The sequence below is a fragment of the Amphiprion ocellaris genome, chromosome 6 (genome assembly GCF_022539595.1).
Source record: "Amphiprion ocellaris isolate individual 3 ecotype Okinawa chromosome 6, ASM2253959v1, whole genome shotgun sequence".
Lineage (NCBI taxonomy): Eukaryota > Metazoa > Chordata > Actinopteri > Pomacentridae > Amphiprion > Amphiprion ocellaris.
This window is the reverse complement of record NC_072771.1, coordinates 20955240-20973404: the sequence shown is the minus strand read 5'-3', so window position 1 is coordinate 20973404 and position 18165 is coordinate 20955240. Positions and strand designations below refer to the sequence as shown.

The window sequence follows — 18165 nt, the reverse complement described above, 5'->3', positions numbered from 1 at the left end:
TTCAAATCCTTCCACTGTGATCTATTCCTCAGTATTACAGTGAAACAGGCAAGAACCGACTTGCATAGCAACAGTTCAGGGTTAGTTAGATTCAAAAGCTTCATCCACTTCACTAACCAGGGTAGTAACTGAATGAGACAGGTTTGATGATGCATGGAAGAAGTTTCCTATCTGTGGGAGTGGGAAAGATTCCACTGATTATGCCTCCTCCATATATCTCTCTGCCTGTCTGTTAAGCGAGTCACTGGCGGTGATAGCCTCGCACAGGACAGTGTATGCTGAGTGAACAAAAGCCCGTCTATATCTGAGAATATGCAGTGGACCTTGCTGAAGGAGACACTGCTGATTAGTCACTGTCTGAGGGTGTGTGTGTGTGTGTGTGTGTGTGTGTGTGTGTGTGTGTGTGTGTGTGTGAACCAGAGGCTGAGAAACTGCAGTTACCATGAATGAGTAATGACAAGTTCAAAACATAAGCTTTCATTCATAACTCTGAATGGTAAAGGAGGAGAGAGGGGGTTGTGAATGTGCAGACCTACACACAGATGCAGACATGTGTGAACCGGCTACTGACAGCATGCGTGACTCACTTCCTTTGTGGGTCTTTACACTGTACACGTTTGCTATCTATGTTCACAGCTTGTTCAGACTGAAGCGCTATAATGCACAAGAATATGTATCTGTGGGTTGGGTGGGGTTTTTTCTTGCCACATAAGCGTCAGACCATCAGCTGTTAAACTGCGCAATGCCTGACACCAGTTGCCACATAAAGACACCAACCAACATTCCAAGACTGAAACACTTATATCCTCACACAAAGGCAAAGGCTACTCCATTTACAGTCTAGAAGGCATGGAAATAAATGACTGAATAGCATGGACAGGCTGTAAGAAAGCTGCAAATAATGGAAAAAGACATAATATCATGGGCTAAACAGGAAAACTCCCTATAAATCCTGAAATGAGATTCATATTTTCATATTTTAGGAACAAGAGGCCAGTTTTCCCATCTCTCCAAGTCAAGTATTAAATTGCTTGTCCGGCATGGTCGGCCAACGGGGCTTAGATAAGATAAGGCAGTGAGGAAAACGCTGTCCTTGAGTCTATGTAGCAGACCAGTGAAGGGTCAGCACTAAAGGACATCCTGTAGCTGTGAGACTAATGTTTTGCGTGTTGGTCACATAGAATAGAATAGACCTTCAGGGCTTTTGAGGCCCAACAACAAGTGAACGTATCTACAGTGTAGGATGACTGTCAGCTGATGCTTCGAACAGCTCAGTGTGGAAAATTAATAAATTAGAGACTGACAGAGATTATGACTGTAACAACAAGGACACACTGTGAATTATAATTGATGCATAAAATATCCCTGCAAACAAAAGGTCCTCTGTGTTAAATAATAAAGTACAATACAACCTTGCCTTGTTGCATAAAAAGATAAGTGTGTATGTGGGTTCAATAGTAGAAAAAAGCAAAAGAAGAAACAATCTTTATTAAACACTTTGAACAATAAGGCTTTGTTCTCTCCATCACCAAACTTATTAGGCAAACAGTCCAGCTATTGCCATGGGAACAACAGTGGGACATTGGTTGAATTTTACTCACAGCTTGAAGAAACTGAGATTAAACAATTTTTCATTTGTGCTAGTACTCAGAGGCTGTGTGGGAACAGTACTCCGCAATGATGTACACACAAAGCCTGTGTAATAAGAAAAGTTAAACATTTGCTAGTTAAAATACCCCTCAGCATACCAAGAAAGCCTCCAAGCAGAAAGCTCCAGTGGCCGGGCTTTGTTTGAGAAGAAGGATCTTAGAAGGGGTAAACTTTTCCCTGGCATCTCCCCTGTACCCCTGCAGTGTTAAATATGCCAGAGAGCCCTGAGGGTACGCACACACGCACGCACGCACGCACGCACGCACGCACGCACGCACGCACGCACGCACACACAACTCTATGTAGGGCAGTCTTGGCAACTTTTACACTGCAGTTCTTCAAGAAATCAAGAAAGTAGAGTGCATCCACTCTTTAGAACCCTCAGGCCTCCAAGCTCCTTTCTCTGGCATTTCATGCCTCTCAACTGTTCTTGGTTTTGGGCTGCAGAGCAGTGATGGACTATTGTTTTCTGAGTACACAGAGCTGCTCTAAATGCGGGAGTCGGGGGACGTTTTAGGATTCTTTGAAAGCGGATCTTTACTCGGTAGGTTCATGGATGGAGGTGTTTGGTCTGTGCTGGCAAAAATGTTGCCCTGACAACATTTACATGACCTCTGGTTTGTGAGAGATATGCTTCCATGAACAGACTTAGATCATCACAGTTCTCTGTCAGGCCACATTAAACACCAGCAGAAGCCACACCGAGAGGCTGCTGAACATGAGGATGCATACAGTGCTGGGCCTGCCCCTGTGAATTATAAACCATACATCTCAGCATCTGCAGAAAACATATTGGGGAGACAATATCTCTAACTTTGGACAAATAACACCAAGATGCAGCAGTTTCCATTGATAAAAGCAAAATATTCCACATCCATAAAAGTTGAAAATATGGAAAAGATGAAAAAACAAGTAACTGCAGAGCTGAAACAAGTTCAGATACGGAAAGGCTGCATCACATTATCAAAATTTATAACCAACATTTTCTTTTGAGGCTGGGTAAATATATTCTAACCAAAGGGAGCATCGATAGATTCCAAAATTTCACTAAAGCCACGACTATGTTAAGCTTGGATATTTGCTGGTGAGTGTGTGGATCTACTGGGTGGAGAAGGGCATAGCACCAAAGCCAACCAAACCGCAACCCAAAGCTGTTAAAGCTTTTACTCGACACAAATGGCAGACTCCCAGACCTTGCCATACACTCCAGCAGGCTGGGAAACAGTGTGGGTGGATGGGTGTGTCATCGCACACACCTAACCACTTCCTGGCCCTGTACAGCTGGAGGTAGCCACAGCGGTGTGGAGCAGTGTGGGCCATCCTTGAGATAAACATAACAAGAAGTCGTAGCGGGCATTGAAACAGAGGACATTCCATCCCCACCTCCATAATAATAACTGCACTATCCTGGGCTCCCACTGCATGCCTGGGTGGCTTCAGCTGAAACAGCAGAGCTGGTGAGGACAGTGACTGTGTACAGAGTGCAGAGGCTCACTGGTGGCCTTGTGGATCAGAGACGAGGGATGAAGAAAGCAGATGCGTTCTCTGCTCCCACTGAGAGCAGCATGCCAGGGATCGACAAGACGGCTGCAGAATGGATATCTGGACAAATGCTGTGTGATAGTGTCACTGCTCGCTCAGTTTCTCATTCTTCTGTTCTCTGACCATATTACCCTGTCAATTTGTGATATGCACACAGCAGAATGATTCCACACTGGACCTCAGAGGACATCGAGGGAAAACACAGCAAGACAGACTAGCAGGACTTCTTTAGATAACACAGACACTTGAATAATATTTACACAAAAACAATATCTTGCCACCATTGTACTATGTCTATCTCAAGGCCTTGCAGTATTTTAAACATTTCTATCTATTATTTACATAACTGATTGCTACACTTAGACACACAGTTTGTAGAAATCCCAAAAGCCGTGCACCGCAGTCTTTGTACTAATATTAGCAGAAATTTGGTTCTATAAAATCATGTTCTTATCTTTATTGGCCTCCAGGCACAGCAGCACACATACATTCATTATGTGAGTACGTGCATCTTTAAATCATTTCACTCCATTTAAAAAGATACTACAGTGCTTATTTAGCAAGAAAATTATGTATTAAATGCTAAATTCATAATCTTATTCGACAAACATGGTTCTCTGCTGTGAATGCTGTCAAACACACGAGGCCAGATTTGATAAGTGGAGCGTGCAGGGAGAATCCTAAACTGTGTCTCTTCTGCTGATAACATGTCACTGACAGAGAAATTCCAGACAAGACACCTTCACATACACACATTTACATAAGAGGCTCAAATGCTGGCACACACACGCACAAACGTGATATTCCCTGGCACGGTGAAAACAGGGTGCTTTCACACAGCTTCATTGAAATGCCACAGACCGGTTCCCCGGTGGCACTGAGAGCCCTAACACACAGAGCCAGAGGAAAGTCTCAGTCTCTGAAAGAGGATCATTAGCATGGGCAACAAAGGCAGAGACACAAATTAATCTTGTATGAGAACCAGCGGAGAGCAGATTACAGAGTTAGGGAAGCAATGACTGTTGTTGTTGTGAAAAGAAGGGAAGTCTTTACCCTGATAAATAACTAACAGAGAGACCAAACAGGGGGAAGTAATATGAGTTAGGGGTGGAATATCCACGAAGTGTGATTTAAATATTAATGTGACAGTTCAGAATCTTCTTTGTCACTCATCTCTTTTTGATTTAATTCCCTAAAAGAGTCAATGGGAGTAACAAAACTACTTAAACCCTGACCCTCAGCCAACCCTGATTGCAAAACAAACGTATAAATAATTATTACATAAAAAGAGGAATATATTTCTGCCCTGCCCTCAGAAAGACCACATGCCATTGCTCATCTCAGTGCCTCTGAGTAAAAATTGCTCACACTGTTTGAGCTCATCAGCTCTCACCATCTGAAAATAAACCAGAAAACATGAGATCACTCGCTCCCGTCTCAGACTTAACCACATTAACACAACTGCACCTCCATCAAGTGTCATGTGTTATTGGCCCGCGCAAGATTGCGTGTCAGAAATGAACTCTCACGACTCAGACACCCGATCAGAGCAATTCTGACTGCGGATCGATACGATGGAGTGTGTCTGACCTCCCAAGGGTCAGTAATGTTTTCCTGTGACATGAATTATAAACAACTGGTCGACATAAACTGACAACGTTTGTGCCTGCACACACACTGGGTGAAAAACCGAGAGAGATTCAGGGAGGGGAGGAGAGACCGAATCAATACTCAGCCTTTTCCTTTTTTGCTATATTGCACCATTAACATTCCTTAAGTATCTTCTTACAATTGAGTCTCCCTCATTCTCCCTCACACTCTCTTCCACAACTCTTACTTCTGTCTGGGAAAACAGAAATCCCTCGCTGAACTTCCACAACACCTTTAATGAAAACAAACATAAACAAGAACATGTTTCTGACTAAATAACTAAAGAGCCGCACTGTAGAAAGGAAGCTAATCTGCAAGCTGATGAGGCCTCACAGGCAGGCTTGTGTGATCGGAGGAGACAGTGAAAGGAAGCAGAAGAATGGAGAGGGGAGGACTTTCCATCAAAACAGTATTAAAAGTGGACCGTGAGTAAAAAATAATTAGAGGTTAGATTGGAAGTCACTTCTGAGGCTGTCTGCACCGCTGACAAACAGTGGCTAATATGAAGCAGATGTTGACATGGGAGCTTTGCAGAGAGGAAAAGGAAAAACATGCAAGAAGTATATCAGGATTAATCCAGTGATAAACAGCTGAGAGGGGGGAAACAGACTACGGCTTTGCCCCAGTTCTCAACTTTGAAGGGGGATGCAGTCTGTTTTTAACTATTCCCTTGGAACTGACTGTCCACAGACTGAGGCAGTTAAAAGAAACACAAGTGAGCCAGCCATCCATGTGTTTTGCAGAAGTTTTGAAACTTTACAAAGACTTATCCAAAGGGTAGGTAAAAAGAAACCTGGAATGTCTCGAGGGAGGACTTTAGATGCATTTAATAAAAATTCAAATGGGAAATAATGAAAGACAAATATCAGTCAGTAACCATCTTAAGGTGGCAGCATCCTATCAAAACTGTGAAGGAACACAGCACATTTAAGTTACTGTCTAGCCACTAAGGATGTTTCAGGTCTGTGTGGGAATATTATTGTTTTGTTGTTTAGAGTAAAGTGGTTCGGAGACGCCGCAATTAAGGGCATTAATTCAACACAGCTCTCCAGTCCAATTTAATTAAATGTCGTGCAGAGCAAAACAGAGAACACAGTCAGAACAAGATTAAAAAGTGTGCCAAATAAGTTAGCAGAGGAAGAGACATCAGTCGGAGCTGTGAACAGACGACCCCCCCTTTACTGTGTGTGTGTTTGTGTGAGACGGTGGTGATAACTGGCGCACAATCAGAGTCTACCTGTGATGTGTCCAGAAAAACGCTCTTTCTGAACTTCCCTCGCCGTATCTCCATTTCAAGGGCAGAGCCGCGGGCGACGGTCGCTCTCGCTGTTTGATTTCGGCAAAACATCGCCTCTGCTTTACTGGCAACTTCACAGATAGTCTAGTCCGAGCTACTTCTTCGACTTAAACCGCGCGTAAAAGGAATGAACCGCTTCGGAAAACTTCAGATCCAGGTGGCACAGCGCGTCCACCCCCACCGGCGTAAACTCCCCAAGAGATCTGGGCAAACCCCGCATGAAACAGAGGAGTTCCCTTCTGAAGTGGGGGCTGAGACTGGAGTAAGTCCACTAGCAGGAGCGAGAGAGAGGGGAAAAAACAAGATTTACAGGGTCTTCCTTCACTTCACAGCTGATTTTTCATTTTCCCAAACACTGGCCCGCATGCGTCCCGCAGTGACACGGTGACACCCCATGTGCTGCAGCTGAGACCTATAACTTTGGCCTGTCCTGTATCCGGAGACCTCTACCGGTAGTGAATGGCACAGATTTACTATGGCAATATCTCAGATGGCTTTTGAAGGCCTTTTTATGCAAGTCATTCAGCAGGGATGAATTATGCGCAAAACCCACTTGCGCGCATTTGGCCACGACACCAGTTGCTTCAATATGATTTGCTGAGTAATTCAGAATATGCAAAATATGTACAATCTGCAGCCATCATAAAAAATAAACTCAGTGAAACAAGACTCCTGTGGATGAGTTCTATCTATAGTTCCAGGTTAAATCTAAATAGAAAAAAATTAGAAAATGTTGCCACAACACTGGCTCATATTACCTACAAGTTCTAATAATGTTTTAAAGAAAACGTTCTAATTATTATCTAATGTTCAAAGAACCTTTCAAGGATATTTATGATTTCAATAAGGTTAAATGTGAACTAACACAGAACGTTTTAACAGTCACAAGAAGTTTGGAGGAAGTTGTCAGATTATTGAGAAAAGATGTTATCAAGATGTTCTGGAGGCCCCAGATAACAAAATGTTATTTTTTTTAAATACAATGTTCCTATGAAGTGACATATTAACAAAATAGAACATTTTGCCTTCAAAATCCTGAGGATGTTTGGGGATGTTGCTGTTGAAAAGCTCTTCTATAGAACTTCCCCACAATGTTACATGACAAAGGAAGGATGTTCTCAATGCAACATTCAGAAAACGTTTGAGGAACATTGCCCTTTAGAACATTCTGGGAACTAAAATAAAACGTCATGCTGAAAACATTACTGGAACTTTGCATACCTTTTTCAGAACGGTTTTAGAGCAAAACGATCTCAAGCTGTGAGAGGTGTTTTCTGTATGCATTTTGCCACTACAGGTCATTTATTCCTGAAACTGTTGTTGCTATTAAAGTTTCCCTTAAATATATTCAGTGTGAACTTCACCCCCTGCCATAGCACAGTATTCACTGCAGTCATTAAACTTGCCAACTTAAATATGTGCTTTCACCGGGCTATGCACGAAAAATTATTTAAAGACAGAAGTTGTAAATTTAATTAACACATTCCAAAAGGTGTCTCTTTTTTGACAGTTTATAACTGCTAAAAAAAAAAAAAAAAAAAAAAAAAAAAAAAGCATTATTGGAAAGCTTGATGTTTTGACTATAACATTGTGCTTTCAGGCCAGTAATGTTTATTTCAGTGATGGGTTACCACTGAGTCCAGCTTTGATGAGGTTAGCAGCACATAGCCCCCATTGCCTCTCATGTAAGGAGGATACCAGGAGCTTTTAAAATGTACAGTCTGTTTTAAAAAGTCATTATTTACTCTTGCTTGAACTCTGGGAATTCTTATTTCCTTAATACCAATAATGCAGCCTGTTTAGGCGGCAGTAAAGATGGGAAATATGGGCTTTACTTTGATTATAGAACATATTTGTGTGTACCTGCAACATACCATTGAGATCCAGCAGGAATGTAAATCATAATCTGTGGCGGCACCGCAGACTTTTCTGGACCTGCTGTGAGTGGAATTCTGAGAGGTCAGGAGGTTACAGAGGATCATTCTCACTAACACAGAGGTCACATCCAGAAACACAGAGAGACAGAGGTCAGCTCCTGTGGCCGAAGGTGATAAAACAACACTGCTTAGTCCAGTCAAAAGCAGAGATTATCCAGATACTGTTACCTGCATTCAGACCATCAGAGCTATGAACTGTTTGGTTTTTGAATTTACCTCATATTTTGTATATCTTCTCTGAAACTCCTTCCTCAGTCCCTCCTTTCCCTGATACGTTGTGCAGTTTAGATTTGATATTACTGTTTTTCAACAGCAACAGAGCTGCTGTTTGTTCACTTATCTCTTTTATACATTCTCAGCTAGTGTGTGACTCAAACTCTGGCTGTCTGAGTCACCTAATACTATCCACAAGAGAAAAAAAAATCAGATACCCAAAAGCTATAGATAAGTTAAAACACCTTAGGCTTTTCAACTTGTTAAGGCTGAAAATCCCTGCATTGAAATAAAGTCTTTATCAGTGTGTGTGTAAGTGCGAATCATTCTTTGCTGTGACTTTTCTTACTATTTACAAGATAACTGCTTTAATATCGAATAGGCAATTAACTGTGAAAATTCACAGTCTGACATCATGGTATCGTGTTTTGATGCCATCTTCTTTGTTTGTTTTTGTCTGAAACAGAAACAGCTTAGATACTACAATTTGCCTGCCAATCACAGAATCTGAATTTCGATACTGTTTGCACATTTTTTTCCTTCTCAGAAAATAACAAAGATGTACCTGCTGATAAATTTCAAATGCTGTGTTTCATTCAGGTTACTCAACAGGTTGGTGTTCTATGCTGACTGCGAAACAAGTCTCACAAACAGTTTAAATCTGTGATTTACCTGATAGTCCAAATGTATGCTTTCCTCCACCAATAAACACTTGATCTCCTGGGCTGGGGCTAATAGTTTTTGCACCGCAATTTTCAACATGTAACAGTGTCTGCAGTGAGTGTTTGGTGCTCTGTAGAAAAAAGCCAAGCATTTTGAACAGACCCTGTTTCTCGAATATCCCCCCAAGTCTCTTATTTAAAAGCAGGATGTTTGTTGATGTCGGGACTTGAGTAAATAGCTGAAGGCGCTGTAACTCATGCAGCAATGTGATCTCACTTGGATGTCTGTCTGTTTCCTAGAAGGGACTAAGTGAAATGCAGATTATGTTTACACGCCTCATGCCGCTCTGGTCAGTAGGGGGTAGACAGTCACAGAGGGGAGCAGTGCTTTCCCAAGCTAGGTCTGACCCCCTTTTAACTCCTCACTGGGCTCCACTGAGCCCTTTGGGCAGCTCAGTTTGCTGCAGAGTCAGGCAAGCAATGGGCTTATGTGCAGGCTTTGCCGTGGCAGATTTTAAACCCGTCTGTGGGGAAAAGATAGGGGCTGGTTTATCACCCCTCGTTTATAGTGCATATTCTATTTGTAAATCCCACAAACTACAATTTCTCCTGTTACCGTCCCGCTTTCTTCTCCTGTTTTCCCTCCTTTGCCCACACACATGCACACAAAACAGCAAAAACAAAAGTGACTGCTACAGTGAAATCAAATACAGCAGTAAACACTGGCAGTCACAGTGGGCTATAAAATGCCGACCACAGTCAGTGCACAAACAAAGGGGCCGCTCTTAACTCAGAAAGCAACGGCCGTGGAGCAACTGAAGGAAGATCACACGGCATAAAAAACAGGAGACAATCATGCTGTTACATCCAACCACAAAACCCTATTCTGTTTCCCCCTCTCTCACACAAACATATATACGGAATGATCAATTGCCCACCAGTTTAAAACCAGAGGAGTGGGTGTAAGCAGGCAGCAAATCGCTAGTATAGGGAATACGGGAAATCTGTTTGCTTCCCTTTCATGGAATGAAAGCACTACAGGCTCAGCAGAATGATTGTGGCTATTCCCACTGTAATTACATGTGGTTTTCTATACTCCAAATATAAACTTGCATACTGCATCTGCAACCATTGCCCTACTTCCTCTTCTGTTCTTAGGCTATTAAACCTCAAACATTCCTGCATCAGTTTTCAGGACATGGGAAAAAAATAGACAAACAGTTATCATTGTCCATTATATCAGAGCCAAGAAAGTCATAAACATCATGTGCTGACATATCGAGCTGTGAAATTGAAGAACATCTTCTCAAAAAAAAAAAAAAAAATCACCATGTTTTTTTTGACCGTCTAAATTCCTTTCAGTGAGAGGCTGAATTTGTCAAGTGCAAAAGACATCAAGACAAACTATCTTTCAATGATCGTAATGTCATGGTGATTTTGTTTAAGAATCAATCTTTATCTGTGCGGCTGGTTCAATGTGTCATACTGTCTGTAGCTAAAACCATGCCTACCATCAACCTGAAATATGCACCCTTCTGATAAGAGCTGAAAAACATTATGATGGATGTGATCCTATATTGGGTAGTAGATGAGGGAACACCTCAGGGAAAATAGAGAGCTTGAATGCAAGGCATACACTGGAAAGATTCACTGAATTAACTGCTTGGATATCACCAGAGGGACTAAGACAGGACTCGGGTCTCACTTGCAATCAAATTCTTAGTATGCCAAGAGACACAAGGGATACACACAGGAATAGAAGCAGAGAGTGCGGCACAATATAGCTGTGATGTTGTTCGGGTTTAAATACCAGTCTATTATGCATTCAAACCACACTTTTCTATAATGTTAATACATTACACTAGTCTGACTTCTGCTGGACAGTATTTGCCATTACAATCACACGTCACTGGGTCTGTCGTCCACAAACAAGAGTAATCCTCAGTAAATGCTTTTCTCTTTTGCCAACTTGTTAAACAAGAAAAACAGATTTCCAATGACAGAAAGAAGCAGGTTTAATTATACACAACCACTGTAAAATAAATGTTAATTGTATAACAATGTAGTGTAATAAAAAAAATAAATCAAACCAGTTAGCAACTCTGATCTGATAGCTTTTATTTCATCTATTTACAAACAATACAAAACGTCCTTCCATGAAGTGACATGAACAGTTAGAAACAAGAAAAACACACAACAGGTTGCTGTTCCATGTGAGGCCACAAGAAACCCAAAAACTCATCTTGAGTAAATCATTTCATTTGTGATGCAGTTTTGTCCAATTGGCAGCTTCTTTGCGTCCTTGTTTCAACCCCTATAAAAAAAAAAGAACATTATGCGAATATAGCGCCTCTTTAAAAAAAACAAAATCAAGGATTTCCACATATGAAGCTGATAAAGAGATTTCTCTTACTGAGAAGCAGAAGAGCAAAAATGGAGCAACTTTACCCAAAAAAAAAGCATCAAGATTATCACAAACGCCTACTGCTTTTTACGAAAGAATGCAAGAGTCTGAATCTGGAAATAAAAGCTGCAAATCCCTTTTCTGCGCCCGGCATAAGCCAACTAGCCTCAGTGCACATACCAGGTAGTATCCTGTGTGATATCCACTCATGTACCAGGAGATGAGCACGCTGCCCAAGGCTTCGTCATCCACCATGTCAGGGCTCATTGGTGGAGGTGGAGGGATCATCTGAGGCAAAAACATCAACAGTGTGATCAGCATGCAGAAGCTGGAGGCTGATGATATTTGCTGTCAGTCGCTAATATGCTGTATCTAGTTGTTTCTCGATTTACCAGCTGGATGAGTAAATGTGCATTTTTTAGTAATATAACAGTGTCTGCTATAGATTTTGGATTTGTAATCAGCAGTATAAAGATTTATTTCCACTCACTGGTGGTCCAAAAGGCATCATGGGAGGCCAGGAAGGAGGTACAGGTCCATGACCACCATATCGTCTGCTTCCCCCCTGGCAGAAGACACAAAAGACAACTCATTGTGATCCGAGTATTACCGAAAAGCACCAATGATTATTTTGCTTTTAAAAGGAGGCTTAGAGAACACTCATCAGTCCTCAGTGAAATTTACCTGAAATAAAAAGGGTGCAGTCTAGAGATTTTCACTTCTTGTAATCACCATTACTACCACATGTACCATATGCAAGGTTTTAGATAAAAAATTATTTTTAGATATTTTTTTTTTGTTCCACTTTGGACTGCTTTATACAGAGTAACATCAATACAGAGTGTAGACCTACTAGGATAAATGCCAGTTAAATGTATTGCAATTCAATCCAACACCTTTGTGACAAATGCCAACTCTGAAAGGCTGTTGTTTATATTCTGTTTTTATTGTCCACTTTGTAGAGGCTTTATTATTTACATGTCATTTTACTGACTCTACCAAAGAGCCAAACTTCTCAGTCTAAAAGTCTAAAACGATTCAGTCTCAGTTTTAAAAATTCTAATTAATAATATGTATTATAAAAACTGTCGATTATAAGCTTTGTTTGGAGAGGAAAGCATATTCTAAGGAGTCTTTTCTTACCCGTCTGAAAGCGTGCATTGGAGGTGGGCCTGGGGGAAACCCAGGGAAACCAGAAGCCCACACAGGAGGTGGTTCTCTGGGAGTCTTGGGTTTTTGGCCTTTACTGTGTGCCTGGTGTTTGTGTTGGTTTGGTGTAGTTGACCTGTCACTCTCCTCTGTTGATGACTCTCCCTCTTTTTCCTACAGATTGCAGAGATATACAGCTTTAGTCTCAATTTGCCATGTTTAATATGACAGTGATGAAACACTGAGAAGTTCCAGAAATATCTTGAAATTTATTTTTGGAAACGATGAAAAAAAAGGTACACACAATAACCTGAAGAAAAAAGTTATCTGTAGTCAAATTGATTTACACTCCACATAGGATGCAGGAGCTTTACTAATTACAACCTAATCCTCAGCTTAATTAGACTATGAGACAGCAGTTTATCCCAGTCACTGATTCCCAGGGTTTATTATCTGATAAAGATTAAGTTCTTTCAGAGACGCTTTTCTCACTTTGTCTCAGCTGACCTCACCTGTCAATAATTTTCCACCATCATATCCATATTAAAAAGACAAAGTAAAGTTTTTTGGGGGAAATAAATGTCTTTGATGCGCTATTTTTTAAATCCAATTTGTCTCCCATAGTGTTTGTTGTATCCATTTGAAACTCATTGTGTGGACATTTGCAAAGTTAAAGACATGACTCTCTGCAAACTGTATCAGGAATAATCCTCCATTTCTCCAATGAATAAAGGTTACAGAAAAATTACCAGATTTGAGCTCACTGTGAATACTGCAGCATTATTCAAAGCCTGTATGGAATGTACCACAGATATCAAAATCTAAAGTTGCTGCCCTATATATAAATGAAAGTGCGTGTGCGAGAGGGGTTTACAAGTAATAAAAATGTAAATGTTCAGTCTGGAAAGGGCCCCTTACCTCTGATTCTGACTTTTAAAGTAGGAAATTTCTGGTGTAACACTAAAATTACTGTTTTAACATGACATCATATCTTCTAAATTCAGCACAAGAGAACGATGTTAAGTAATGTCCGACTCAATAGATGAAATGTAAAGTACATCACCTGTTAAATGCAGAGGCAAAAATGTTAAATAAATTAAATAGAATAAAACAAATTACTTCAATTATTTACACTAGTTTACCTTGGTATTTGATTCCTCATCACCCTCAGAGATTTCTGCCATTAAGTCCTCCAGGTTCTGCTCCTCTTCGTTGCCATAACCTGTATAAACAACTATACACGTTCCTCTGTTCTCGTCAATGGAGGAAATGGTGGCTGGATAGAGCTGGCCATCCTCTGACCAGTATGCAGTACATGAGTCCCCCACCTGCCACTGTGGCACAACACAAATTGTAGGTAAGGTCCAAGTGTTACCATATTGTGTTGTTTTTTTTCTTCATCTTCAGTAAATTACATCTAGAATTGCAAAGAGAGTAAACAAAACACTAATCTAGAACAATGAAATACACTAGTTCAACTGACTTATGCAAAAATGTATTTCACAGCTATGATGTTAATTTCAATGCTCCCACTGAAATAGAAAATTATTAAACCTAAACTCCCTTTCTGAAAATTAATCTGCCTTTCATAGTTGTAGTTCTTCACCTCTTTATCCGGTGGTGAGTTGGTTCTCTTCCTGCTCTGGTTCTTTTTGTTGTTCTTGCGTTTTTTCCCTGGTTGATGTTTCTTGAACTCTTGCTGATCATCTTCTCCCTTCAGGGCAGTCTGGCACACAAAGGCAGAGCAGAACTTTCAGAGGCGAGCATCAACATTTTACAGACACATACACTGAAAACTAAATTCCAGTTTACCTTGAACGATGCAACTGCCTTGTCATAAGCCTTTATCAGTGCTGTGTCATCCCATATATCCGAATCGTCACTCTAAAAAAAAAGAGAAAAACACATTAAGAACCTATGTTGACCTACGATTTTTTAACACTCGTTCCCATTCAATGCAAGCGAAGAAACCAGAGAAGTGCTACAGGACTCTGCTAATTTCACAGTGCCCCTCAGGCAGTTGACTTGACTTCTCATCTGACCCGTTTACCTTTACGTCGACAGTACGATCCATGGATGCTACAGTAAGTAAAGAAACGCCATCTTTGTGCAGTTACAGTTAATTCTTGTGATCTATGTCCACCACTTTGCTTTACAATAAGCCAATATTGCTTATTTTGGTTCCGCGTTTTCTGTTATTTCCTCTTTGTTACGATTAGCCGAACTCAACGTTGCTTTGTAGCTTAGCTTCATAGCTCGTTACCTCAACCGAAGCTACAACGACCTGAAAACGTTTACATGTGTTGTCGTCTCACACACAGAAATGTATTGTAACTCGCCTGCCCAGTTCCACGTGTAAACAGCACGTCTTTGCATCCATTCGCCATGTGAAGATGTGTTGAATTCAGTGCTAACTGTTAATGCCCAAACAACTAACTAGCAACGTGCGTCGGAAGTCGTGACGTATAAATCCTGCGACGGTGCGGTTGGCTTGGCAACGGCTATAGCTAAATATCGACAGTATTTCTGGAAGACTCGTTAACAGAAGAATTGTTGTGTCTTTTCGTCGAAACTGCTGTTATTTTCTTCAGCCAGACATCGCCGGACACCACGATCTTTGTTGTGTGAATTGCTTATGATGATTGATTCCACTTTAAGTTCTCTGGGTGCAAAAGTTGTCCTTGCTGCATCCAGCGATGAGAACCACCCGCCAGAAAACATCATCGACGGGTGAGTATTGACTCTGAAATGGGGGCTTTGTTAACAATACATGTCTATAAGAGAAGTTAAATGCAGGGGCTTGTTTACTGTTGAACACCCAATACTATTTTTTGATATGTGTTTGTCCTTTTCGCCCAGAAACACTAGTACGTTTTGGATGTCCACCGGGATGTTTCCTCAAGAGTTTGTCATTCGCTTTGCTGAACCCACGACGGTTGCTACTGTGGCAATGGACAGCTACAATGGTATACAGTGATACATATAATTTCACTAAGGTTAAGCACCATATTATTTTTTTCTTTGAAGTGGGAGGAGGTGATTACAGTCCCTAAAGCAAACAGACACAAACATGAGAGTTTGTTCAAATGCTATTGCCCTGCTGCTTATAATTTTCACAGCCTGCACACCCTTCCTGTTGCCAGCTAAGAATTTTCACCTACTTCTTACAGACCAACTCTGAAATATCTTTAGGTTGTCTTGTACTCACAGCATATTTGACATCTACCTACAGATTTTCAGAGATGTTAAGGTCAGCGGACTGACAGTGAAGGCCATTCCCACAGCTTCAGCCTGTGTTCTTTGCAGTTGCTCATGGTGGATTTTAACATAAGCTTTGGATCATAGAGCTGTTGTAGAATCCAACCTCTTTTCAGCTTTAGTTTCTTGACTCACAACATGAGATTTGCATCCAGAAATTGCTGATATTTATGTTAATCCATTCTTCCCTCTATCTAAGCAGTGTTTTCCGTGCCACTGGCTGCCACACAATGCCAAAGCATAATATTTCCACCCCCATGCTTAACAGCTGGCAAGGTGTTCTTTTCATCAAATGTTGCTCTTTTTTTTTCCAACCATACCTCTTTGTGATTGTTGCCAGAGAGCCCAATTTTAGCTTCATCTGTCCTCAGCACTTGTTTACAAATTAGTCTGGCTCATTCAGATGTTGCTTTGCATACGTTAGTCGTTGATTTTTGTGATGTAGTTACACGTGAGGGTTCTGATGACTTCATCATGAGGACATTGTTTTTGCCATCAGTGCCATGTGACAGCTTAACCTTCCTGCAGCTCCTTTTTCAGTCATAAGGAGAGTTCACTTTGTGTTTCTATCCATCAAATGTGCAGTTACATCAGAGAGTTCTTTTAGTCTTCCAGTTCGTGCATTGACTTCAACAGTTCCCCTCAACTGCCCTTTTCCTAATGACATTAGTGAGAGTTGATATTAGAAGCTGGAAGCACTTTCATATCATTTTAATATCCTCCCCCTGCCTTCCCTTGCCACTTAGATTCATTTTCAGAACTCCCATCAGTTGCCCAGAGGAGCCCATCATTGTTGAGTGTTACTGTGAGGTTAGAAGAGTCAAAGAAATTATCAAACTCTGTAATCGTCATCAGCTAACATCTGACCAAGTTTGGGGTCACCCAGACAATTTTATGTTTCCCATTAAAACTCACACTTTCATTCATGTGCTAACATAACTGCACAAGGGTTTTCTAATCATCAATTAGCCTTTCAACACTATTAGCTAACACAATGTAGCATTAGAACACAGGAGTGATGGTCGCTGGAAATGTTCCTCTGTACCCCTATGGAGATATTCCATTAAAAATCAGTCGTTTCTAGCTAGAATAGTCATTTAGCACATTAAGAATCTCTAGACTGTATTTCTGATTAATTAAATGTTATCCTCATTGAAAAAAGATGTTTTTCTTTCAAAAATGAGGACATTTCTAAGTGACCCCAAACTTTTGAACTGTAGTGTATGCATATCACATCATTAACATATATATACAATCAGCTTTTATCTCACCTCCTTTTCACTTTGTCATGTCTTCTATTTCAAAAGAAAGTGCCATGCAATCAATATTTCTGCCATGTCTTTAGTCGTGATAAATCTATTCATAGAAATCTATGTAGTCCATGTAGTCAGTAATGTCAACGTCATTCACAACAAAATATAAAACTATATTATAAGCTATGAGAAACAGACATTCTCACTACATTTCCGAAAACCTTGGATTATATATGTGTATTATACATGAATTAAACTGTTCCTAGACAGATTGATTTCTGATCTATTCATAGGTTGTTGGGCGGTCATTTGAAGGAGGAAAAACATGATTCAAAATAAAAATAAAATCCTGCCGCATTTTACAACATCCATGCTCATTGTCAATTTCCTTTCTAAGCAGATGTGTTTTTCTTAAAAAATATATATACTAAGTAAATTTTTTTTGTCATATTAATATTTGGTTCATTCTTAGTCTTATTGTGTCTTGTTTTCTTTTGCAGTAAAACATCTAAAGATTGAAAAGAATACGTCACAAAATGCTTTTCAGTTTGAGCCTGTTACAGAGAAAGGTAAAGGTATTTTGTTTGCATTACATTAGGTTTAAATTCCAGAGAACTGAAACTGGGATTAACAGACTGACTGTCTTGCAGAATTTGAACACACTGAGGGACATCTTCAGTCAAATGCTATTTCAGTAAGTTAAAATGGAAATAGTCTTATGTAAAGCCTGTGGATGTACAGAATAAGAATTTGTTTAAAAAAAACAAAAAAAAAACCTACTTGTCTTTATTTCTGTCTTTCAGCTAAACGGCAGCAGTGCAACTCATCTTCGTTTTCTCATCATCTCCGGATACGATCACTTTGTCTCAGTGCACAGAGTGACTGTAAAAAACTGATGCATTTAATTGTAATTGTTGCAAATTAAATCCTTCTAATGTGCATACACGCTTTGTGGCATTATTTCATCGTGTTAATCATAAATAAATCTCATTGTATGCTGTTTGACAAAGATAGCTGTAACAGTAACTTGAAATCTGAAAAGAATCTTCAGTTGATATTTTAGGTCAGGGGTAGTCAACACGGTGCCCGCGGGCGCCTGGTTGCCAGCAGAGACCATGTGAGTTGCCCACAACACATGTTCTAAAAATAA

General features: G+C 40.4%; 3 protein-coding genes across 6 annotated transcripts in view; 1 reads left to right on the top strand and 2 right to left on the bottom strand.

The window, feature by feature from the left end:
- Positions 1 to 6536, bottom strand: part of rtkna (rhotekin a) — a 55807-nt gene extending 49271 nt beyond the window's left edge. For 2 of the 4 annotated variants that reach the window (XM_023273728.3, XM_023273731.3), the window contains exon 1: positions 6080 to 6531. In XM_023273728.3, the coding sequence (XP_023129496.1) occupies positions 6080 to 6190 (111 nt within the window). In that variant the 5' untranslated portion in view covers positions 6191 to 6531. Of the gene's footprint in view, positions 1 to 6079 lie in introns of all 4 variants that reach the window. The other 2 variants (XM_055011296.1, XM_023273727.3) reach the window with 2 other exon arrangements.
- A 4516-nt stretch (positions 6537 to 11052) lies between these two features.
- On the bottom strand, positions 11053 to 14989 carry smn1 (survival of motor neuron 1, telomeric). Its single transcript, XM_023273705.3, has 8 exons — positions 14844 to 14989; positions 14317 to 14388; positions 14111 to 14230; positions 13647 to 13838; positions 12499 to 12678; positions 11846 to 11920; positions 11536 to 11643; positions 11053 to 11265 (listed from the first exon to the last, which is right to left on the bottom strand). Exons 1-8 carry the CDS (start codon positions 14889 to 14891, stop codon positions 11209 to 11211), a joined length of 852 nt encoding a protein of 283 aa, XP_023129473.1. The 5' UTR covers positions 14892 to 14989; the 3' UTR covers positions 11053 to 11208.
- hspb11 (heat shock protein, alpha-crystallin-related, b11) lies at positions 14436 to 17958 on the top strand. The gene is made up of 6 exons (XM_023273706.3): positions 14436 to 14588; positions 15096 to 15234; positions 15364 to 15470; positions 17516 to 17584; positions 17666 to 17709; positions 17819 to 17958. The coding sequence occupies exons 2-6, from the start codon at positions 15140 to 15142 to the stop codon at positions 17909 to 17911; spliced, it is 408 nt and encodes a 135-aa protein (XP_023129474.1). The 5' UTR covers positions 14436 to 14588; positions 15096 to 15139; the 3' UTR covers positions 17912 to 17958.
- Positions 17959 to 18165: the final 207 nt, after the last annotated feature.